Raw genomic sequence first — 26,038 nt, 5'->3', positions numbered from 1 at the left:
TAAATAACAAGGTGGCGTCGTATGCGACCACTATCGTAAATCTCAAAACTGACAGAAACTGGTGCACTAACCTACTCCACGCGACGATCAACTGGTAATTAAAAATGCGAAAGGTGTAGATAGATGCTAAGCTGCGCCCGGATAATGAAATCAGTTTAAGAGCGGATAGTAGGATTCGCCGGTCGCGGGCGACGCCACCTTGTGGTTCTAGGGTTAAGTCAATTGATTTGCCTACCTTCAGTGTCCTTTTTCCTGTTTGTGATTGAATCTTCGAGGGATTCTGTGCTCAAAAACTCTTCTCGTTGTAGTTTTACAACGTCAAACTGAGGCTTTTTCACTTTTGCAGTTTTAATGATGTACCAGTCATCAGGCACATTGATGGTCCTATGTTTCTTCGCTGCACTCTCTATTATACCGAATTCAGTATCATTGAAAAGGAATGAGTGGCCTGGTATCATACATTTTAAATCAATTGTTTTCACATTCGATAGAGGGTCTTAAACAAGTTCAATGGAGTAAGGCTAGTTTTTATATTCCTATTTTGCCTAGTGCATGACTCAAAAAACATAACAACGTGTTTGAATGTCCTGGCATGTTTATACAAATGTTTCCTAAGGCATGAAACTAGATGTCAAGAACCTCTTCCACAATTAGTCTTATCCCAGAGGTGCATATAGGCAGTGTTGTTATTAAACAATTAATGCCAAAGTTGTAGACATAAAGCTTAAAGTAGGCGAGTGCAGTTGTGATTTTGGGAAAAGACAATGCCTTTTGAAGGTTAAATGCGCAAACGTATTTATCCTGCGAGGCTTCCGCGGCATCTTTTTCAGTTCTGCTCACTTTTGTTCTGCTCGCCTTAAGTGCAGTTCTCTTTCTGTCTTTAAGTCAGTTGTTTTTTTCTTATCAGTTTCAGCACGGATTTTTTGAAATAAATTGTCACAGTTGCTGCAAGTGTCCTATGAAGGAGGTTTAAAGTGCGAGTTAAATTTTTGGCTGAAGACTTGATAGTAATATTTTTCTTTTCCAGGATTTGTGTTCTCACTTTCACATTTCTTTTTGTATAAATCATACATTTTTTTTAATATTTAATTCTGGATTTAAGTATCTTTTGTTCTCATTGTTCTTTCTTGTATAGTGGCTTTGGTAGCAGGGAAATGACTTTATATGGTCAACAACATCTGAGTCCTCAATTTTACGTGATGAAACACTCGGATGATTATTATATTCATCTGGAATAACGTACTGATACATCTTTGATTTTGCTTTTTTTGATGATCCGCCTCTTGTCCGATGCCCACTGACAGTTAAGACAATAACTAAGCCCCGCAAAAATAGTTTTGTTTTAAGTAGTCTACCAGTTATGGTAGTCTAGGAATGCAAGGTTATGGCACACGAAATGAAAGAGGAGAAAAATTTATGCCATGAACACACTCTTCAAGAAACCAGCAAACCGAAAGTGGATGTAGATATCTCCCGATAAAAAGACGAAAAACGAGATCGATTACTTCTTTTGTGGGAACAAAGACATTTTTGAAGATGTAACTGCTCTTAATCGATTCACAACTGGCAGCGATCATCGTATTTTAAGCGCAAGGACGATTTTTATTAAACAGACGTTTAATAGCAGCGTTTTATTAAACAGACGAAAACCAGTAGAAACACGTCACATAATTATTGTAATCAGATAGATCAAACTAAAATAAGACAGAAGGGAGATGAGTACAGAGAAGTCTTAAGAAAAGAATTTGTAGAACATTATCAACAAGAATATTCCGACATTAACACAATTAATAAAGAAATGCAACAAAAGCTCTTAAAACCAAAGAAAACGAAAAATAAAGAAGACCGAATAAGTAAAGGAATAAAAAGAGACGCACGTTTCTAAGCGAAAGAAAGCGAAACACCAATGGTTTCAAAGAATTGAATAAACAAATAAAGAAGGGAGTAAATGCAGATTTAAGTATCTATAATCAAAACAATGTAGAAAAAATAATAGAAAAGAACCGAGGCCTAAAATGCTTAAAATCAAACTTAGGAAAGCCTATAATAATCTCATTGAAGGATAAAGATGAAAAATAAATAAGAGAAAAGAACGAAATCCTAAAAGTTACTCAAACATTTTACCGTGATTTATATGCCTCAAACAAGAACCCAGATAACACTGCAAAGGAAGATCTCAAGAGAAAGATAATGAATGTCAACTCAGAAATACTCCCTAACATAGAATCCTTCGAAAAAAAAACAAACTATGGCACAACTAAAGAACAATAAAACTCCGGGCCCAGATGGAATACTTGTAGAAATGTTGAAGGGGGGGAGTGAAATTATTATTCTCGAAGAATTGAAAAATTTTTTAACGAATTTCTTCACAGAGGAGAAGTCCCAGAAAATTGGAATGAAAGTTTGACAATACTTCTCTTCAAAAAGGGAGACAGGGGAGATCTGAAGAACTATAGGCTAATCTCCCTGCTGTTCCAAATGTACAAACTGTTTATGAGAGTAATAACTAACAGGTTAACGTCGAAGCTCGATAGCTATCAACCGATAGAGCAAGCAGGATTCCGAAAGGGTTACAGTACAGCGGATCATCTTCTTACAGTCAGAACTCTAGTAGATAACGCCAATGAATATCACTTGAACTTATACATTGGCTTCATTGATTATGAAAAGGCATTCGACTCCATAGAACTTTGAGCAATAGAGAGAGCTATGAAGAACTGCAGGATAGACTCCCGATACACAATGCTCATACATAATATTTACAAGAAAACTACAATGAAAATACAAATAGATGCAAAAACCAAAGCTATACCAATCAACAGAGGAGTTCGCCAGGGAGATGTTATCTCACCAAAGCTATTTACACTTGGACCGGAAGACGTGTTTAAAGACATTCACTGGGCAGATAAAGGAATAAATGTTAATGGAAGAAAACTGAGTCATTTAAGATACGCTGATGACATTGTAATATTCGATAGAAGTTTCGAAGAACTACAGACCATGATGACGCAACTATTTCAAGCTTCGGAAAAAGTTGTCTTATGCTGAATTTGGAAAAAAACAAAAATAATGACAAATACACCGAACATTAGAGAAATAACGTTGAACGACAGAAATTTAGAAACAGTAAGCAAATACATCTACCTGGGACAGATAATGAAAGTTAACAAAGAAAATCAAACTGCCGAAATTACCAGAAGAATAAGGTTAGCGTGAGCAGGATTTGGAAAACTGAGTTGGATCTTGAAAAGCACTAAAATAGAACAATATTTGAAAACCAGAATTTACGATCAGTGTATCCTCCCTATACTCACGTATGGTTCACAGACGTGGACACTCACCACGTCTAATATGGATAAAATAGTAAAAGCACAAAGAGCGATGGAAAGATCAATGCTCGGGGTGAGACTTATAGACAAAAAAACAAACAAGTAGATTAGAAGCAAAACCAAAGTAAAAGACGCAGGAGAACATGCTGCCAAATTAAAATGGAGCTTCGCAGGACACAATGCCCGACTGAAGGATAAGAGATAGAACCACGCAATACAACCATGGGGACCATGGTTAGGAAACAGAAGCAGATGAAGACCACAAAATAGATGGGTTGATGATATTAAGAAGATCGAAGGACATAACTGGAAGCAAGTGGCGCAGAATAGAAGACACTGGATTGATTTGGGGGAGGCCTATGTCCAAAGTTGGATTACTTAAGGCTGAAAAAGAAGAAGAAGTCTGCCAGTTTCCAAAATATATTAATAAATGATGTATCTCTAGAAGAGAACTTCCCACAGTACTTTTTGGGGCATTTACAGTCATATCAAAAAGGGAATATCTTCGCTTGCATTACTGCGAGATGTGTACTCTTTACTGCTGTTACGATTGAACTTCCTTTTGTTAACTTTCCTGTTTTTAAAGTTTCTCAGGCGCTTTCTGAATAAAAAGTTCAGAATTAACTTCTGGTTCACTTCTATTCTGAACCCTCCACTTAATACTCTTAGTGTATAAATTAGCTCTTTCAAAATAGTTTGTATTTTGCATTATTGCTAAGCTAGTAATATTCTTATTGTTAAGTGTAGCATCGAAATGTTAATGTGACCTTTTGTTATCGCTAAAACTTTTCCCCTTTGTACTATCAACATTGTCATATAAACAGTATTATAACCTAAAGTATAAACTATTTATGTACTAGAATATTTGAGATAAATTTATTAATTTATGTGATCTTTTAACACCAGTTCGATAAACAGTAAATACCCATATTCTGGAAACTGATACGGCGGTACCAGTTAATAAATAAAAAAATGTATAAATAATACCTAGAAAAGTAATATACTTTTTCTCAACAGCAATAACATTTTGCTTAAAAGTCCCCTCCTAAATTTGAATACTTGTTGGCGCGCAAGTCCACATTTCGAAGACATTCGAATCAAATGTTCTTGAGGTCGTTTTAGTTTTAGTTGGATAAAGACTGACCAGTAGCAATGGCTGCCGGTTTCAAGATATTTTTGCTTGTGCTCTTCTCGTACGTCTGTTATACACAGGCCAATCCTAAGGTGGTTTGCTACTATGACGAAAAAGGCAACTCCCGACAAGGTAATTTTTTCCCAGAGTATCCATAATGTGCTTTATTTAATTTGCAATCTTAGTTTTTGTATATATATATATATATATATATATATATATATATATACATAATGTAGAATTGATAGTAGGTATAAATTATTAAGGATTAAATAATGTCACAACCTTTTAGAAATCACAAATTAGATAATGGTACATAAAAGTTTGTTATTAACATATTAGGTCTATTGTTATATTGATCATTGTCATGTGCTCACATTAAACGTAAGAAAATTATTTCGAAGAAACCTATTTCGCAGAATAATTATTATTATGTAATTTATATGACAATTATTTTGCAATAATTCATTTTAATGAATTTTTGGTGGATTTAAGTTGAAATATTATAGAAAATATTTTATACTTTATCTTTAAGTTTTTATGCCTATACAATAGTTTTAAAAACTTGACATTTTTTTAAAGTCTAAGTACTACATGTCGTATGTTTTATCAACTAATTTATTGAAATACATATTAATTTTAATTGCCATTCTCTTGTAGTAGTCCCTTGTGTCGATTTGCATAGACTCGATTTTATTCTTATTCATTATCGCTCCACTCTCCTTTCCACTTTTTGAGGGGGAAGGAGGGTATGTAGGGTTTATTTTCAAAATTTTAAACTTATTTAATTTTATTATTAATTTAATTTTTTTTAATAAATAATTTTTAATAAATTTATTTATAAGATCTAATTTATTTATTAGAACATTATAGTACATTTAAAGAGTATTATCTGAAATTTTGTTACAAAAATATTAAAAATTAGGAAAATGACAGTTAATTGTCAAAGATGAAAAAAAAAAAGATATTTTGGGGTGTTCATCGTAATTTATAACTGGATCATCTGTTGACAAAAAACCAAAAAGATTTAGTTAGAATATGAGTTTCCCTAGGTCGCAACGCCGAGATTTTGTTCGTTTTATCTTCTTTATGTGCCGTGTTCTACCGAAGGTTGGCGACCATCAAACGATAGGTTTCTCTGTTTTGTGCCGCATGTATTATGTTCGCAGCTTCTGGTAATTAAAACCATTCTCTCAAGTTTCTCAGCCAGGATTTCTTCTTTCTGCCCAAACCTCTTCTACCTTCAATCTTGCCTTCCACGACAAGCTGCAGCAGACTGTACTTATCATTACGGAACACATGGCCCAGGTATGACGCTTTCCTCCTTTTAACAGTTGTTAACAATTCCACCTCTTTACCCATTCGTCTTAATACCTCTGTGTTGGTCACTCTGTCCGTCCAAGGTATTCTCAGTATGCGTCGATACAGCCACATTTCTAAAGCCGCTAACTTCTTTATAGTTGCTGCTGTTAAAGTCCACCCTTCAACTCCGTAAAGTAGCGTAGAGAGTACGTAGCATTTCGTGGCGCGCCATCGGAGGTTAATGCTTAGGTGGCGGTTGCTTAAGAGCTTTCTCATTTTGATGAATTTGGATCTTGCTATTTCAATTCGTTTCATTTCAATTCATATACAGATATTTAAATCGGTGTACTCTTTCAACACGTTCGGCTTCAATATTCAGGTCGATATGTTGAATGTTCTTTTTACTGATCACCATAAATTTAGTTTTCTTTCTATTAATCTTCAGTCCAAATTGGTTGTCAGTTGTATTTACTCTATTTAGCATCATCTGTAAATCTTTGATGTTATCGGCCAGTATCATCATCTGCATATCGAAAATTCGTTCGTTCGTTTTATCGTTTTTTCAAATTTTAAAAGTAAAAAAGACAAAATATTTGAATTTTTAAAAATTTTTTGTTAAAATTTAACAAATTTGATGTTGTAAATTAATTATAACAACAAAATGGACAATATATCGAAACTTGAAAAACTTGAAAAAAATTATTCCGAGAAAAACGCTGTTAAAAAAAAGCTTATTTTTTTTATACTCACACAGTATAGTCTATTCCTTGCCCATAGAGCGACATGATTCCTGCTAAAATATCTAGAGCATTTTTTGCTTTCGACGAACTCTGCCTTTTTTTGTTGCGTCTGCAGCCATTTAATCCGCTCTAGTAATTCGATATCGATTGTTATATTATGCCGCGTGTGTATAATTATGAAAACTTGACACTGTACTTATTCCAATTTTTATGTGAGTGCTCACTGACCTTACTCACTCATCTCACTAACACACCAAGTTCACTAACGTTACTCACTCACCTCACTCATTCACGTCACTCAGTCACTCACCTCAATCACTTACCTCACTCACTCCCCTTACTCACGCAGCTCACTCACTCACTCACTTACCTCGATCATTCACCTCACCCACTGACCTCACTTACTCGCCTCATTTACTCACCTCACTCACTCACTTGACTCACCTCACTAACTTAACTTGCTCACTCTTAAATGCCTATAACTCCATCAATTTTGCTCCGAACACTCTGAAATTTTAGCTGGATATTCAAAAAAAAAACGGAAAAATACCCTACCCCCCCCCCTAAGTAAAACTCTTTTACTGTGATATGTATTTTTAACTCATTTTCAATAATGTGAGAAATTTGTTGCATATATCTGTAGTAACTGTCAAATTGTAAAAAGGTTAATTAAAATCTAGCTTATAATTTTTATATAATACATAAATACCTATACAATTCAATCCTTACTCTATGGTTTAGCTCATGAATGTTTCGATTAGCCATATTTTCCATCGTTTAGGGTCGATTGCTAGATTTTCTGCCGTTTGCCAATATGGGCATTCCATGTTTTTCAATACCCATTTCACTTTGTTAATCCATGCATACCTCACTCGTTTTACTTTCCTGTAAATACCTGTTTTAAAATTTTTTTAATTTGTGTTGTATTGGTCATACGTTTGTCTTTCTTGGATTATTGCTGTAATGTATCTTATTTTTTTAAGGTGAATTTTACTTTTAGAGTATATCATTTAGAGTTATAGCCTAGCAGTAGCAGTCATATAAGATCGGTAGGTATACAGTACTTAATATTTTAACTTTTGTTTCTAGGAGGATTTCTTTTACCTTATACTCCAGTCGTCAGAGACGAAAATGCCACTGAACCTCTAAAAATCATACGAATAAGCTGAATTTTGCCATAAATATTAATTTTAGGACCCCAAAAAAGATGCAAACAAGCTTACGACTTTTACCCCCGGGCTTCCCCCTAAAACTCCCCTCGCAGGGGGTAAAAACGCAAAAAAATCGATTTACCAAGAATCTGTACACCGTAAAAAAAATGTTTCAAATAAAAAAATGTAGTAATTTTAAACAAAAATGTTTATAAGCATTTTTTGTGTAGAATAAACCGCTCTCTTAGAAACAACGCTTGAAACAACTGTCGATTTTGCATGTCAGTTACGCGCGAAATCAATGTTCAATAAAATTTGTATCAGCTGGACGTAAAAATTCGATATCTTTTGATTCAAGTGACCTATCGACAAAGATCAAGATGCGTTTTAAAGGTAAATAGTTCAGCTTTCGTATGCAGTTTTCGTATTTTGCCTCAAAGAAATTCAGATTTTATACAGGTGTTAAATAAATAAACGTGGCGCGATTTTTGCCTTTTTTTATGATTCTCACGAGATTTATACAATCTATCCCTTTCATTGACCAACTACTATGAAATTTCTATGACTAGAGCATAACCCTTAAAACCTATAACATGACATTTTAGTTTTGAGTTTTGGCAACAAATGTAAGGCATTTGAAATATGTTTAAAAAACGCTGGATTTAAACTTTCACACAAAAAACAATCTAAAACATTTAAAACTTTTTTTTAAAATTGCACTAGTACGTTTTTCATAAGAACAAAACTTCTGCAATAAACTACACCCAAAACCGGCTTCTAAAATGCATTTCCCGTGACCTGTGATCGTTTATAATGTAAAACATTAAATTCTGCGTTTTTTGTTCATATTTCAAATACCTCGTATTTGTTACTACAACTCAAAATTGTAATTTGATGTCATAGGTTTTAAAGATATATCTCTAAGAATGTAAATTTTACTACAATTGGTCAATGAAAGTGATCAATTTCATTCTCACGAAAATCATAAAAATGGCAAAAATCGCTCCACATTAATTTATTTAACATCTTTTTAAAAACTGAGTTTATTCTCGGCAAAATACAAAAACCGTATACGAAAGCTGCACTCTTTGCCTTCAAAGCACTTCTTGATTTTTGTCGATAGGAGATTTGGATCAAATGATATCTAATTTTTACCGTCGAGCTGTTACACATTTTGTTGAACATTGATTTCGCGCGCTAACTGATATGCAACATCGACGGTCACTTCAAACGTGGTTTCATTTAATTTTTCGAAACTTACAGTCCTTTGAAACGAAGGTCCTTTCGAAAGATCGACATAGGAAATTGGAGGAGATAATTGTTTCAGTTCCGTTTTTTTTTCGAGATCGGAACTTCAAATTGAAACAAATAGGAAAAATTTACATTATCTCTGTTTCCATTGCAGCTAGAAGCCTCTTTTTTTTAATCTGGGATAGCTCGTCGAAATATGAATAACTACATAGTTTTCACTGGCCGGGAAATATGGAAAACCTCGGAAAAATTGAGTCCATTTAAAATTCACCGTAAAAACTTACTTTTTTTTTAATTTGGCTGGAATAGAATGTTAATACTGCGAATATCGCAGTATTAATAATGATGACATAATTTGCACCCCACCGAAAATCTCGGAAAATCCCAGAAAATCAACATATATGTATTTTTTCTTTTTATATCAATGATGTAATAATACTTATATATTTTATAAATTAAATTTCAGGTAATTTTTTACACATTATATTATTATATTCCTTATATTAATTATAATACTGCGATAGACTATTCCAGCCAAATTAAAAAACAGTAAGTTTTTACGGTTAATTTCAAATGGACTCAATTTTTCCGAGGTTTCCCATATTTCCCGGCCAGTAAAAACTATGTAGTAATTCATATTTCGACGAGCTACACCAGATTAAAAAAAAGAGGCTTTTAGCTGCAATGGAAACAGAGATAATATACATTTTTCCTACGTGTTTCAATTTGAAGTTCCGATCTCGAAAAAAAAAAAAAAAACGGAGCTGAAACAGTTATCCCCTCCACTTTCCTATGTCGATCTTTCGAAAGTACCTTCATTTCGAAGGGCTGTAAGTTTCGAAAAATTGGATGAAATTTACAGCTATAAGTTTCATTATAAGGTTTAGATTTTCATTCAAAATTTGTGCAAATTTTACTTCTTAATGTTTATACAGTCTTAACAATGGAGATATGATTTTTTAAAAAATAGTCCCTAACTTCGTTCCTATTGATCATAGAAGGTTTTTTTAAAATGTGAGTTTTTTTACCATCCATCCAATGGTTGTACGTACAAGTCTGTAGCATAAAAAATATAGAAGTTATTACAATTGTTTAAAAGTAAAAAAACATACCCCTTTTTCAAACGTTTATTTTGTAAATAATTTCGATGAAAACGCAATATGCATTTAACTTCTGAGATAGGTTAAGTCTTAAAGAATCATATGAAGTTTGCTTAATGTGTCTAGCATCATTAATAGAGCAAGTTCAATAGTTTAAATATTTAGCCTCAGGGATAAATAAATTAAATAACTTTTTGACCAATCGGGGGAAAATTTCGCACAAATTTAAAAGACGGTAATTCCTCGATGTTCAAATGTATTAATAACATTTTATTTTGTTAATAAAAAAATTAATAAAATTTATAATTAGTGCAAAAAACTGCTTTTTTTTTATCAAATGCAAACTGCAAATTATTTATCAATTTTAATTTAAAAAACGGGAAAATAAAGATATTCTTGATATAAAAAAATGATAGAAATATTGTTTATGTAAAATATAAGGGGAAAAACTTATAGACAAAAAATCAAATTGTGATCAAAAATTATTGTTTAAAAAAACGCAAGGTAAAAATACGAGTACTTTTTCATCTATTCGTCATCTAGTAACCACCATCTATGTCTTAAAAGCTTCAGATATCTGCGAAAAATTTTCAACTTTTTTTTAACCGGACTGGGCTATTTGGTCTTTTCTTCATTTATGTATATCCCTTTCTTTCTCGCTTTCGCTTCTAGTCTTTTTAGTATTTGTTTTAATCCTTGTTTACTTCTGGCTATCAGTGCTGTGTCATCAGTGAATGCTAGGCATTGGTGATTCCGTTGAGATCCAAGTCCTGTCATGCTTATTTCCGGCTTCTTTGACGACAATTTTAAGAAGAATACTGAACAACAATGATGACAGTGTTTATCTTTGTCGCACCCCCTCTATGACTTATCTGTTTCTTTTTAATTAATTTAACCTTATTCTCTGTTTTTATGAGTGTTACTTTTATCATTCTTACTAATTTTTTACTAATTCTCATTTCACGTAGTGCCTTGTATATTTCTTTTTGTTTTACTCTGCCAAAGGCTTGTTTAAAGCCGATGAATACGGCCACTGTAATCTCGTTAACTTTCCGCTTGTATTTCACGCAGCAAGAAAATTTGATCTACTGTGCCGCACTCTTCTTCTTCATGTGCCGAGCTCGATTATCGAGCGTTGGCTATCAAATTAGCTATAGTAATTTTGTTGACGGCAGCTCGGAAAGAGAGATGCAGAGGATCTGTTAAACCAATCTCTCAGGTTTCTAAGCCATGACGTTCTTCTTCGACCTGGCCCCTTCTTCAGTCTACCTTGCCTTGTATTATTAAATGGAGAATATTATATCTCTCTGGGTGGCGCATAACATGGCCAAAATATTCAAGTTTGCGGTTTTTAACTGTTTTGACGACTTCCGTAACTTTTCCCATCCGATGCCAAACAACTTCGTTACGAACTCTATCCACTCAACTTATTCGTAGGATTCTCCGATACAACCAGATTTCAAAGGCTTCCAGTTTCTTGAGAAGTGTATCCGTCAAAGTCCAACCTTCGACACCATACAAAAGAGTAGAGAACACATAACATCTCACTAATCTAATTTTCAGACTTAAAGTAATATTATTTCCACATAACAGTTTCTTCATCTTAAAGAATGTAGCTCTGGCCTTCTCTATCCGTATTCTAATTTCTTTGCTCATGTCCCAGTTCTCATTTAGATTACAACCAAGATAAGTGATACTGTTAGTTCTCTCCAGTTGTTCACCATAAGCTGTTACCACTTCCGGTTGTATTGGCGTTTTACTGACGACCATCACCTTTGTCTTTGCGGTGTTTAGCTTAATGCCATATTCATCACACTTTGTGGTAATCTTATTAATTAGATGTTGAAGTTCTTCGTAATTGCTTGCAATTAACACTGTGTCATCATTATATCTCAAATTATTAATATTGACGCCATTCATTTTTATACCACATTGAACATTATCCACTGCTTTATTGAAAACGAACTCAGAATAGCCCTGCCTTACTCCTCTTCGTATTTGAAGCTCTTCAGAAGTGTCCCGGCCAATCCTGATGTTTGCACGTTGATGCCAGTAAAGATTTTTAATAATGCGTAGGTCTTTATCATCAATACCTACCTGCTGAAGAATGGTTATCATTTCAGTATGTTTTACTCGATCAAAGGCCTTCTCAAAGTCAATAAAACACATATAAACTGGATGTTCGACAACTCTGCATCTCTGTACCATAATCTGAATACTAAATAGTGCTTCTCTTGTTCCAAGGTTATTGCGGAATCCAAACTGTGTGTCACCAAGTTGTTGTTCTATTTTTGGTACATTCTAGAGTGCAAAATTCGTAGAAATATCTTTAAAACATGACTCATCAAGCTGATGGTTCGGTAGTCACTACATCTTTTTGCATTTGCTTTTTTAGGTATCATCACAAAAGTCGACAGCCGCCAATCCGTTGGCATATAGCCAGTTTCATAAATTTTATTTAACAGATGAAGGAGAGATATTTTACCTAAACTTTCGAAGAGCTTTATTATTTCACTCGGTATTTCATCTGGTCCCGTCGCTTTTCGGGTCTTTGCTAATCGTATTGCTCGTTCAATTTCGTCCATAGTTATGTCAGGTCCTGTAACTACTTCGTTAATTTCAAGCTCGGGCCTTTCATCACTAAACAGTTCCTCAATATACTCTTTCCATCTGTCTATTTTATGCAAATTAGTGATAATTAGTTTTCCGTCTCTATCAACGATGTTATTTGCTTGTTTTTTGTTCTGACCTGTCAGTTCTTTTATTTTTTATACATAATAAATTAATCATGTTTTCCCTGCAATTCTTCAATTTCTAAACATTTGTTTTCGAAGTATGTTTGTTTTGCAGCTCTTATTTTAGTCCTTATCTCTTTATTAATTACTTTATACATTTCGACGTTTTGGTTCTTGAAATTGCGTCTTTTTTCCATCAAGTTCAAAATCTCATCGTTCATCCACTGTTGCTTTTTTTTGACTGCTCTATTTTAAGTTTGGAGTTGAGTTGCTTATTAATGTTACTTTGTCTGCCTTTTCCTATCTTAGCATTAAGGTCACCCATCAGAATGGTAAGATCTCTAGTCTTGAGTTGGTCAGTAATAGTCTTTACATCGACGTAGAACTTTTCAAGTTCTTCTAGTTCACTTTCCGCTGTCGGTGCATACACTTGTATTAAATTTATATTTCTGGGTTTCGCGTTCAACTGAATCATTATGACCCGTTCAGATACCTGACATATCGCCCTGACACATTTGCTAACCTCCTTTGAGACTATGAATCCTACACCATTACGATGATAATTACTGCCTTCTCCTGCTTAATACACTTCATGATCATCCACATGACATTGGCCAGATCCGGGCTATCGCATTTCACTAATACCCAGAATTGATATTTGCAGTCTTCCCATCTCGTTTATGGCATTGTGTGTTTTTCCAGGTTCATATAAACTCCGCACATTCAATGTGCCTATTCTACAGCTTTTTTCGATATCAAATTTGACCAAGCGGGAGATTCTTCGCACCTCTGCCTCATTTAAGAGGCGCCCGTACTCGGGGCCATCGTTTAATTCCTCAGCCATATTGATAAACCTGGGAAAAATAGTGTAGTAGTCATTCCTTTGGCTTTCTATACCGCTGTGTATACGCTGTTTAAGTGGTTACCACCGCACCGGGTTCTGTTATGTATTGACCGTTCTGGCCTACATGACTTCCGCTCAATACAAATACTGAAAGACCAGCTGCCGCTTTCCAGGTTCGATTTTATATAAACCCTAAAACCATGGAGCTCCACCTCCGCCCTCCAGTCCGTTGTGAAGCCCTTCACCCTGGATGCCGTTGTGGTCTTCATCCATGACCCTGGACAAGGGACCCTTAACAGGTACTAGTTTCCCGGGCCAGGAAACACCTGGAATCTGCGGAAGGCAGGGATTGATTCACTTTCCATGATAGGACTGTCCAAAAAGGAGTTCCTACTCGCTACCCTAAGTTCCTACTCGCTACCCTATTCTGAATGTGCCGCACCCTCTACTGAATCTATATTGATATTCTTTTATATCATTATCTATTTTTTGTGATATCTTATCTGACATGAACTTTATATTTGTATTATTTTTTGTTGTCAAGACAATGCACTAATGTTTTAATCTTGAAGATGTAAAAAAGCTTTAATCTATTCTTGTAATGTTTAATGGAATTTCCAGAAAATGTTATAATCCATTTAATTGAGAATCTTTTGTACTGTTAATTAGCGCCAGTCAACAGGTCAAGTACTAACTTAAAAATAATTATAGCAATCAATTGATATTATTTTTAATTAAATCTTTCCGTACAATAAATAAGGTGATAACTTAGATGACCTTATTTCTAGAAGATGTTTTTAACAAGGATAAAAATAAAATTGGAAGATATGTGATTATCATGCTTTATAATTATAAAGAGTAGGTATAGAAGAAAGTTACATAGATTACATACAAGTTACGGCATAAGATTTTAAAATTTTAAACGTATATTTTCACATATTTTCATCATCTTTGTTTCATCGTAAATATATTGTCCCTTTTGCCCTATTCATAAAAAGTCTTTTAATGTGTACAGTTTAAAAGAGTTCTTCAAAATTGCGCAATGTTTATTTATTTAACAGTTTTATAGAAACTGACTTTAATTGCAGCAAAATACAAAAATTGTATAAGAAAGCTGCACTCTTTACCTTTGAAATGCCTTTTGATTTTTGTCGATAAGACGCTCTGTTCAAAAGATATCGAATTTTTACCGTCGAATTGATTCAAATTTGATTTAAAATTGATTTCGCGCTCGTAACCGCGTCGCTTCAAGCGATATTTTTGAGAAAACGGTTTATTTTACACAAAAAGTGCTAATGAACATTTCTGTTCAAAATTGTTTTAGCTACATTTTTTATTTGGAATATTTTTTTCCACGATGCACAGATTCTTGGTAAATCAATTTTTTCGTTTTTTCCCTACTGGGGGTGGTGGTTTTAGGGAGAAGCCGGGAAATAGAAATAGGAAACTTTTTTGCATATTTTGTAACTCAAAATTAACATTCTCAGAATAATTCAACTTGTACGAATGATTTTTAGAGGTTCAGTTGCATTTTCGTCTGTGATGACTGGGGTATAAATTAATTTATTTATAACAAAACTAAGTCTCTGGCATTTCATAGCGTCGTCTACTTCGTTCCTCCAGGATCTTCGGGGCCGTCCTCTTTTCCTCCTTCCTATGGGGCTCTATTCGGTTAATCTTTTTATCAATCTGCTGTCGCTAGTTCTTCTTACATGTCCATTCCACTTTAGTCTTTTTTATTCTAGATATGTCGGATTCCTGTTCTTGTTTGTCCTAATCTTTGCTTAATTTCTTCCTCTGTTGTTGCCTTTTTCGTGATTATAAACCCCAAGTATTTGAATTTCCCGTCTACTTCGTTCCCGTCCTCTTTTCCTCCTTCCTATGGGGCTCTATTCGGTTAATATTTTTATCAATCTGCTGTCGCTAGTTCTTCTTACATATCCATTCCACTTTAGTCTTTTTTATTCTAGATATGTCGGATTCCTGTTCTTGTTTGTCCTAATCTTTGCTTAATTTCTTTCTCTGTTGTTGCCTTTTTCGTGATTATAAACCCCAAGTATTTGAATTTCCCGTCTACTACTACTACTTCGTTCCTGTCCTCTTTTCCTCCTTCCTATGGGGCTCTATTCGGTTAATCTTTTTATCAATCTGCTGTCGCTAGTTCTTCTTACATATCCATTCCACTTTAGTCTTTTTTATTCTAGATATGTCGGATTCCTGTTCTTGTTTGTCCTAATCTTTGCTTAATTTCTTCCTCTGTTGTTGCCTTTTTCGTGATTATAAACCCCAAGTATTTGAATTTATCCTTTCCTTTGATTTTTACGTTGTCGCCAATCTGTAGATCTTCTATATCTTCTTCACTTGTAAATAGATACTCTGTTTTCGCGAGGTTAATATCTAGGCCAACCTTGGTATATTCTTCTTGTAGTTTCTTCATTATGTAACTGAGGTCTTGTTGGTGTTGTGCAATCACTACTTGATCGTCTGCAAAGCTTAACTTATATAGGTATTCGTTTCGTACCGGTACTCCTATGCCTTCGCATTTTCTTTTCCATGTAGTCAAGGCTTTCTCTAAGTATATTTTGAATAGGGTTGAAGATGTGGAACAGCCCTGCAGGAGCCCTTTTGTTGTGGTGAAGTCTCCTATGAATCTTGTTCCCATTTTGATGGACACTTTATTTCCTTTCTACAGAGCTTTTGTAGCTTCTATGAGTTCCGTCTGTATTTCTAATTTATACATTGCCTCTCATAGTTCTCACCTTGGTACAGAGTCATACGCCTTTCTCAGGTCCACAAATGCCAAATGTATATTTCTATTTTTTGCTTTTTTCTTTTTCAACAGTTGTTCTAGTGTGTATATGTGGTCTATGCATGATCTTCTTGCCATGAAGCCTGCCTGATCCTCTCCGATTTTGTCTTTTATCGCTTGCTCTATCTTTATTCGCAGTATCTTCCCATATAATCTTCCTATTGATGATATTACGCTTATTCCTCTATAGTTTTCGCATCGTTTTCTATCTCCTTTCTTAAATATATATATATGTCATATATGCCTCCGTCCATTCCTTTGGGAGCTGTTCTCCATTTATGGCTTTCTGAAATATCCATTTTATAATCCGGTATATTTTTTTTGATCCGTACTTTATAAGCTCAGGTGAGATGACTCCAGGTCGTGGTGCTTTCTTATTTTTGATTGCTTTGATAGCCTTTTTCATTTCCCTATCTGTTATTTCTATTTCTTGTTGTGGGGATCTGCTTCGTCTTCGCCTATTTTCTTTTCCAATGAATTGTGGTCTTTGTTCTGTTAACACTATATATATATATATATATATATATATATATATATATATATATATATATATATATATATATGTGATATAAATATCTTAAAGATATGAAAATTTTTATCGAGAAAGAACTCCAAAATAAAAATATAATGGTTTAAAGATCCTATTGTTTATAACTTCGTCGCATATGCCGGTTAACTTTTGACCTGTTGTATCTCAGAAACCACTACTCGTAATTTTTTAAAAACTTTTTTCTTTTATATTATCGGATGCCATCGCTGCCTCGGGATTTGTGGTTCCTTAGTTTTTCTATAGATATTTTCACTTCATCTACCGAGGGGTGTTCCATAAGTTCCTCATTTCGGTATTCCAGCTCTATATTGTTAGTAGGTTCCCCCTCCAGCAACTCTAGAAAGTGCTCTACCCGTCGTAACAGGATATCCTCTTTGTTGGTAAGTAAGTTACCTTCTTTACCATTACAATAGTTGATTCTCGGTTTGAATTCTTTTCTAATAATATTTATTTGATGATAGAACTTTCTTGTTTCTCCGTGACTCATATGGCTTTCGAGTCGTTCTAATATGTCATTTTCTGAGTCTCGTTTCTTTTTTTTGGTGTATGCGTTTTCCCTCTCTCCTTAAGTTTTTGTATCTATCTATTGTTGTCCTAGTTTTCCGTTGTTGCATGGTCCTAAATGCCTCGTTCTTCTTATCTGTTATTTTTTTGCAGTCTTGGTCGAACCAGTCATTTCTTTCTTGGGTTCGGGATATTCCCAATGTGCTTTCGGCTGCTAATTTCAGAGCCTCCTTGCAGTTGTTTCACATTTCCGTGCTTGACTGGTCGACTGCCCAGGTGTGTTCTAGGGTTTCTTTTATATGTTACTGGAACTGTTACTCTTTGTTTTCATTTTTTAGCATATGTAAATTATATTTTACTTGTCTAGTGCCCCTTTCTTTCTTGGCATTGGAAATTCTTTGTCGTAACTTGGCCCCTACCATGAAGTGGCCTGAGTCAATATTTGCTCCTCTGTAACTTCTGACGTCCATTAGGTTTGTAAAGTGCCTTCTGTCAATTATAACATGGTCAATTTGATTTGTTGTGTGTCCATTTGGTGATATCCAAGTTGCTTTATGAATATTCTTATGATTAAAACATGTACTTCCCACAATTAAATCTTTGGAAGCTGCCATACTAATAAGCCTTAAACCATTGTCATTAGCAACGTCGTGAAGACTGTGTTTACCAATATAATCTTGGTAGCATATCTCTTTTCCTATCTGGGCGTTCATGTCTTCAATGATTATTATCATATGCTCTTTCGAGGTCTTCGTAGAATAGATCTTTAATTTCTTCGTCTTTTGCCTCAGTTGGCGCGTGCACGTTGATCAGGCATATGTTGAAAAATTTTCCTTTTATTCGAAGAATGCATAACCGATCATTTATGGCTTTAAAATCAATAATAAATTTTTTTATTTTCTTTGATACTAGGAACGCGGTTCCGAACTCATGTCGGTTCGAGTTGCAGCTGTAATATCATTCATTATGGGTCCATTCCCAATATGGAACAATAAAACTCCTCTAACGTTGTAGTTCCTTTTAGCCCTCTTCTTTTTTGGACAGAATCAATAGCCTACAAATTGTATTGGTTCATTTAGTTACAAACGTAGCATTGAAAAAAACTTCATTCTTTAATTAATCTATTTTTAATATAAAATAATAACAAAGACGACATTACTTTCTTGTGAATCCTGTATAGATATTTATTGCATTAATTTAATTAAATCTATTTTGGGATTTACTACAGTGTTCAATAACTTTTATTGTGATAAATGTATCAATGTCACATTTAAATGTTATCAAGGTAAGCAAGTTATTAAAAAATTTGAAGAGTTCAATGTTAATATTTATGTAAAAGACATTATAATAATTATTCTGCGGTTTTTTAGAATTATTTTTTATTGTAGTTATATAAGCAGCAACGTTTTTAAGTAAGATAATTTACTTGGATAGTCATTTAAAGTACAAAAAAAAACAAATATTTAGGATTCGTTCAGAATTATTGTTGAAACGCGAAAGAAGTAAAAATACTAACTTAAACAATTTATATAAAGTTTTTTTAGCAAAAAAAGGTTGACTTCAATTAGTGCGGTCGTAAATATTATTAAATTTATCTGACTTGGCCTATTGTTAAGACCGATCCGAAGCGATAAGCAAACGAAGTAGACAGAGTTGGTCTTTTGACAATTAACACTGACTAGACGGTACTCCTATAATAAAGCAAAGGATCCACAAAATTTACAATAATTACGACGACAAAAACAAAAAAAACGGATGTAAAATATATTGCATTGCCTTATATACCCGAAAATTAATGTTTTCAAATGAGTTTTAAAGTAAATTAAATCTATTTTAATTGATAAAATTATAGAAAAACAAACATTAATAATAATTTTTGGTTCTGAAAAGAACCGTTTTTTTTTAAATCGTAACATTTGTAGATTTACTTTGATCAGATAAAAGGCATATATCGAGCACAGTTTAATTAAATCTTGCCCAAGTACTTTCGATCCCTAGATCATCTTCAGGGGCATCTGAAATAAGCCAAGAAACGTTTTTTTTATAACCAAAGAAATTGAATAACTTCGATAAAAACTCGAAGTTTTATGGTTGAAAAAAGGTTTTTTATATGATTAACGTTTATAGACTTACTTCGTCAATTGTGGCCTATCCGGCAAGAACAAGATGTCATAAACATAAAATTGTACATTACACTACACTACAAATAGACAAACAAACACTTTAAAATAATTTAAGGGAGGCTACATTGCTTGAAGAAGTCGGAGACAGAATGGCTCCTGATCTAACGGAAATGTTGGGGTGACATATGACAAATGACAACTTGGATGAGCAGTCACAATCATAGATATGTGATCTGCACCTTTTACAATTCTATGAAACTAAGTATTGACCAAAAGTCCAACTGACACTACTATAGGAGATCACTGATGAAATATAAAATTATATAGAATATTTTTAAGTAAATTGAATAATCCAGATCTCACACTCAAACATGTCTGTAATAATTAAGGTGTTAGTTTGAGAGCAACTGAAATAGACGAAAAGTAAGAATGCAAGAAGCGGACTAAACAATATGTTAAACAGTGGGTGGTTGACTACAATAAAATGGTCTACCAAGCACTATCTGTAATATAGAAAGGAAGAGATCTGACTATGTAATTAAAATACTAATAATTGAAAATCAAAATGGAAAGCAAAATATATAAATGGGGTGTAATCCAAGTAGTTCAGTTGAACCCACAGTCAATGGTATAACTATAAAATTACTATGGATGTGCTCAGTGCAGGAAGTCTAAACAGTCGAGCTGGGTCCCCTACGAGGTGAAGCTGTAATAAAGTTTTTAAAAATAGGTTTAAATTTAGTACAATTTAAATTAATTTGAGTATTAAGACAGTGAGAGTTTTCATTCGTTTCCCTTGTAATTTCCAAATCTTCCAATAAATCCAACTCCATATAGTTTTTCTTTCTACTAATGTCATGTAAGATATTTATTTATTTGTAGATTTGATGACAGTATCATTCCACACATAGTTCTGTTTCGCTATCGCTATTCTCATCTAAATTAATTATGATCGGTTCAATTATATTATAATCTACATGAACATATGAATTTTCTTTACTTATTACGTGTTTTACTGAATTTCTCCAACTACTTGGAAGAATATCATTGACATATTTTCTTATTAACTCTACTACAGTACTACTTAACGTTGGAGAAATATTTTGTGACTACGTTAGACTTCAATTCGTGCCACATAATATGTTCTATCGGATTAAACATACAATAATAGGGTGGAAGCCGCAGCACTGTATGTCCCATTTCCTCTGCCAATGTATAACAAACATATACTTTTTTTATCGAAAATGCCTTTATAACTTCTAAAAGCTCTTGCTTGGTGTAAAATTCTTCAAAATACATATCATTCGTCTCCATATAATTTTGAATTTCCAATTTAGTATTATTCAAGTTTGGAACCTTACTTAGTTGGCGACTGTGATAGCTTGCATTGTCCATTACTATCACGCTATTCTAAGGAATATTTGTCATAATATTATTTTTGAACCATTCTTCAAAAAGTTCTGCCGTTGTATCTTCATGATTGTCGACGCAGGAGTCTTTAATATTCTTTGCAGAAGGCCACAGGGCATTTGGAACTCAACCATTTTCTGATCCAGCATGTAAAATCGTTATTCTTTTCCTTTTATTTGACGGAGCTTTTGTATTACATTTACCGGAGGAATCGGCAAATCCTTTAGGTTGCGTTGAATGTGTGTCAAACCATGTTATCGAAGTTATATACTCATAACGACGTTTTTGTAATCTATGAGATTCCATAATTACTTGTCTTTTGTCAATTATACGATATCGAAAGCCCATAATTTTCAACATTTTCCATAAGCTGGTGAGGCTACAGCTTATTTGGGTTTTATCAACATTGGGCCGTTGCTTCAGACCTCTTAATGTAGGTATGCATTGCTCTTCGTACATGGTATACACTTTTTGACGTATCAAGTCCTTCTCAGCTTCGTCCATACATTTGGTGGAACTGGAATCTTTACGTTTTTTTTTGTTTCTATGGAATTGGATGTAATTTTTTTTACTGTGGTCAGAGATATTTTCGTCAAATCGCATATTTCACTCGTAGCGGAAGTTTTGTCAAGTCCTCTTTTAAGTAAGGTACTTACTGTATATAGTTTTTACAATCACTATCCTACTAGAAGAAGCCCCATTATTATTATCCCATGGATGCCACATAATGATAGAAAACGTAATGAATAAAATGAGTAATACTACTTAACACTTCCCGTGATACATAAAGACAAACAAATTTGATCAAGAACTCGTATTTAAATACTGGTTGGTGTTCAGTTCCATAAACTTATTATATAAATACCTGAAAACCACTTAACAGGTGAATAGCAAACCCTTCGCGCACTATCATCGAATTCCAAAAACCCTCTTATCAGTACAGTTTCGTCAATATAAGCTTTATCTGTATTAATGAAATTATAATGAGTTTGAATTATTGTACTTAATTAAATCAACATTAAGAAATGAAGATTGACAAATTTTACCAGAAAACATTTAAATTTTACCTGAAACCGGGCTTTTTATACTATTATCGGTTAACCCAGGATGTTTATAGTAGGTACTAATTGAAGTCAACCATTTACTGCTAAACAAACTTTACATGCCACACCGCATAAACCGAATAAACCGTAATAAGTTTAAAACCATAACATTTTTCTACACTACATGATCTTTCCACACTATTACCCATGTGATTCGCACATTGTTCATCACTAATCCTCTCCAGTTCTATCCATTGCTTTCTTTTTCAAGTTTGGCGGTTAGACTTCTAGTCCAACCGTCAGTGCAATTCTAGTTTAAGTAGCAGACTATTTAGACTGCATGGTATACTGTTATGTTAGCCTTTTTGCTTTCTGGCCAGGATTTGAACCATTTTGCAGAAAATCAGTATCGCTGCCAATGTGGGCGACAATAATTAGACGCTGTCCCTTACCTGTCGGTGCTCGCAACCCTGTCGATAACCCTTCAACAATGGTTTGCGGTGTATTTGTTACAGTTGTATCTTGCCAAACTTTGGCGACTGTATGTTCTGCGTTAACGCAAGTCTTGTCAAGGTAAAAAATGTTTCGTTTTGCCGCATAATATTCACGAATTGAGCGTAGATAATTACGTCTCCATGATTATTATTTCCTCCTTATCTGGGAAAATGGAATTCCGGCATCGTTTTATAATATATCGAAAGTTAAGATCTTGTAATGTTCTTCGAAATAATTCACGGGTCATTTTAGGAAAATTATAGATTTCTCCTATTTGACTTAATACATATTTCAGAGATGGAGTCCCATTTTCAAAAAAAAAAAAAATAGCGTCTAGTTCTGTGAACGCTATTTTTTTGGGCTTCATCCAACGTAACAGATTTTCGTCCGCGGTGATTTATATACAGGGGTTTAAAACCATGTGTAAGTTTTTTTGTGCACAATACGTTCAACGGTTACCACTGATACTCCTGTTAAAAAAGAACAGCGACTAACAGACTAAATCATCTAACATATTTAACTTTGTTATAAGGTTCGCGTGGTTCCGTGTTGTTCACATGCTCTTTAACTTCATCGCATACTCGTTTTTCAGCCCCATTTTCACATCCATTGTTGGATATAGGCCTCCTCCAAACGTCTCCAGTTCTCTCTATCTCTAGCTGCTGCAATCCAGTTTGTTTCTATTCTCCTTAGGTCGTCGGTCCATCGGGTGGGTGGTCTGCCTCGACTTCGCTTGTCGGCTCTTGGTCTCCACTCCAATAATCTCTTCGTCCATCTTCCGTCTTCCATTCTAGCAACATGTCCAGCCCACCTCCACTTTTGTTTATTGATTCGCAGTATAATATCGTCTACGCCAGTTCGTCGGCGTATCTCCTCATTTCTCACGCGATCTTTCAAGGTCAGGCCCAGCATTGATCTCTCCATTCGCCTTTGTGTTACCCTCAGTTTTTCGGCAGTAGCTTTCGTTAAAGTTAGGGTCTCTGCTCCGTAGGTCAAGACTGGTAAGATGCATTGGTTAAATGCCTTCCTTTTCAGGTGAATTGGGGTATTTGTTTTAAAAATATCTCTCATCCTTCCATATGCCGCCCATCCCAACGTGATTCGTCTATTTAGCTCGCAGGTTTGGTTGTCTCTGGTTATTCTGATTTCATGACCCAAGTATGTGTATTTATCGATTAATTCTACCTTGTTGTTATTGATCTGTATCTCTTCGCTGGGAACCATATTGGTCATCATTTTGGTTTTCTCGAAATTTATCTCCAGCCCAGTTTCTTGTAGTATGTCATTCAGTTCTTGGAGCATGTCTTTGATTTCTACCAGATTATCTGACAGAAGCACGATATCGTCCGCAAAACGTAGATGGTTTAATCTTTCTCCATCGATGGATATTCCTTTCTGTTGCCATGTTAGTCTTTTAAATGCATACTCAAGAACGGTAATGAACAGCTTTGGTGAGATGGTATCACCTTGCCTGACTCCCCTTTTTATCTTTATTTTATTAGTTGCTGAATGTAGACTTATGGTTATTGTGGCATTTTCATATATATTGCACCCTGCAATCTTGTAGTGCTCTTAAGATGGACGGTAATTCCACTGTATCAAACGCCTTTTTAAAGTTTACAAATATCAATGCCAAGGGACGGTTATATTCGTTAGTTTTTTCTATCAGGGTTTTGAGGCACTGCAGGTGATCGTTTGTGCCGTAATTAGGGCGGAAACCGGCTTGTTCCCGAGGTTGGTAAAAATCCAGCTTTGTCTCTAATCTGTTCGTTATTATTCGGGTGTATAATTTATAAAGATGGTTAAGGAGACTGATTGGTCTGTATCTTTACAGGTCTGCTATATCTCCCTTCTTGTGTAAGAGTACAGTTATTGAATTATTCCACTTTGTTGGGATATTTTGATTCCATAGGCATAGATTAAAGAGCTTTTGAATTTTGGTTATCAGTACTGAGCCTCCTATCTTTATCGCTTCCGTGACGACACCGTCCTCCCCCGGAGCTTTGTTATTCTTCATCTTTTTTAGAGCCTTGTAAATTTCGTCCAAGGAGATTACTGGGATATCTTCGGAACCCTGATTTTGAACCTTCCCCTGCTGATATTCAACTTATCTAATATCTCTTATCTTAATTCTCAATCGATGTAGCCTATGTTGGAAACCAGTTTTATCTGGTGTTAGAAGTCAATGGTTTGGTGTGATCTAATTAACTGCCTTTGGTTTAATGACAAGGCAAGAGCTGCGCAGCTTGTGGTAAAAACCATATACCGCACCCAGTCGCGCACAGTTGTTGGTAACTGATATTCGCTAAAGCGTTCTGATTAGTATATAATATATCTAGTTTTTGTATTAAAAGGATATTAGCTCAGTATTTGAAGAGCTCTGCAGTAATGCCTTCGATTCCACGAATCGGTTATTCGTGAGACGTTTTATTGCATCCCTTACAGCACTAAAGGGAGTTCTATTTTGGGAAGAAGAGAAAACATCAAGAATCAATATTATGCAAACAAAAAAAAAGTAGTCTTACTAATAAACTATTTAAACCAATTTTTGTTTCAGGGCAAGGCAAATTCGATATTGCCTTTTTAGAACCAGCTTTACAATTCTGCACACATTTAATTTATGGGTACGCAGGTATTGACCCAAATACTTACAAAATAAAGCTGCTAAATGAACAGCTAGACCTTAACCAGCACAACTTCAAACAAGTTACTGATCTTAAGAGGAAATTCCCTGGTCTTAGAGTTTTCCTTTCAGTTGGCGGTGATAGGGATGTTAGTGGAGAAGAAAATGAGAAAAATATGGTTTACAGGAATGTGGTGAGTAATTTTTGGTTTTAATATTTTTTAAAAAATAATTTTTTATTACTGGAAGTAATTAACTTGTATCAATAGAAAACAATTGGTAAAATTGGTAAATTTATTTTATCATTTATTTACTATTACTTTTTACTTCTTCGTTATCATACGTTAGGTCTATGACCTGCATTTACTTGAGTAATATTTAGGTTTATTTGTAATTCCGAAGACCAGCTATCATCTCTTTGGTCGTCTTTCTTGGAGCTTTCTTTCGTTTGATTTCCTATTTCTTAAACATTTTTGCAATTCTATATTCTCTTATTTTTTCTCTTCGCCAATTCCTGATTTCTTTATTCCATCGGCCATCCTTAAAACGTTAGTTATGTCCAGCCCATTTCCATTTCAATTTAGCTGCCTGTTCGACAGCATTTTTTACTTTTGTTCTATTACGAATGTCTTCATTGGTTTTATTGCCTTTGAGTGAGATATCCAGCATCTGTCGTTCCAAGGCTCTCGGAGTTTTTCTGATTTTCTCCATGTTTATTTTAGTGAATGTCCAGGTTTGAGCTCCATATGTAAGTACATGTAGGATACAGGAATTAAACACTTTGGTTCATAGTCTTTGAGGTATATTTTTATTTTTAAGTACGTATGAGAGTCTTCCGAATGCTGCCCATCCCATTTTTACCTGTCTGCTTATTCCGGTAGTCTGATTTTCTTTGCT

At 34.3% G+C, this 26,038-nt stretch overlaps 1 protein-coding gene across 2 annotated transcripts in view; it reads left to right on the top strand.

The window, feature by feature from the left end:
* The first annotated feature begins 4,384 nt into the window (after positions 1-4,384).
* LOC140443841 (chitinase-like protein Idgf4) overlaps positions 4,385-26,038 on the top strand; it is a 38,248-nt gene continuing 16,594 nt past the window's right edge. The window contains exons 1-2 of one of the 2 annotated variants that reach the window (XM_072535318.1): positions 4,385-4,593; positions 25,076-25,335. In XM_072535318.1, coding sequence (XP_072391419.1) covers positions 4,482-4,593; positions 25,076-25,335 — 372 coding nt within the window. In that variant the 5' untranslated portion in view covers positions 4,385-4,481. The remainder of the gene's footprint in view (positions 4,594-25,075; positions 25,336-26,038) is intronic. The other variant, XM_072535319.1, reaches the window with a different exon arrangement.

The sequence above is a fragment of the Diabrotica undecimpunctata genome, chromosome 6, assembly GCF_040954645.1.
Source record: "Diabrotica undecimpunctata isolate CICGRU chromosome 6, icDiaUnde3, whole genome shotgun sequence".
Lineage (NCBI taxonomy): Eukaryota > Metazoa > Arthropoda > Insecta > Coleoptera > Chrysomelidae > Diabrotica > Diabrotica undecimpunctata.
Note: the sequence above shows the minus strand (reverse complement) of the source record. Positions and strands in the feature narration are given on the sequence as shown.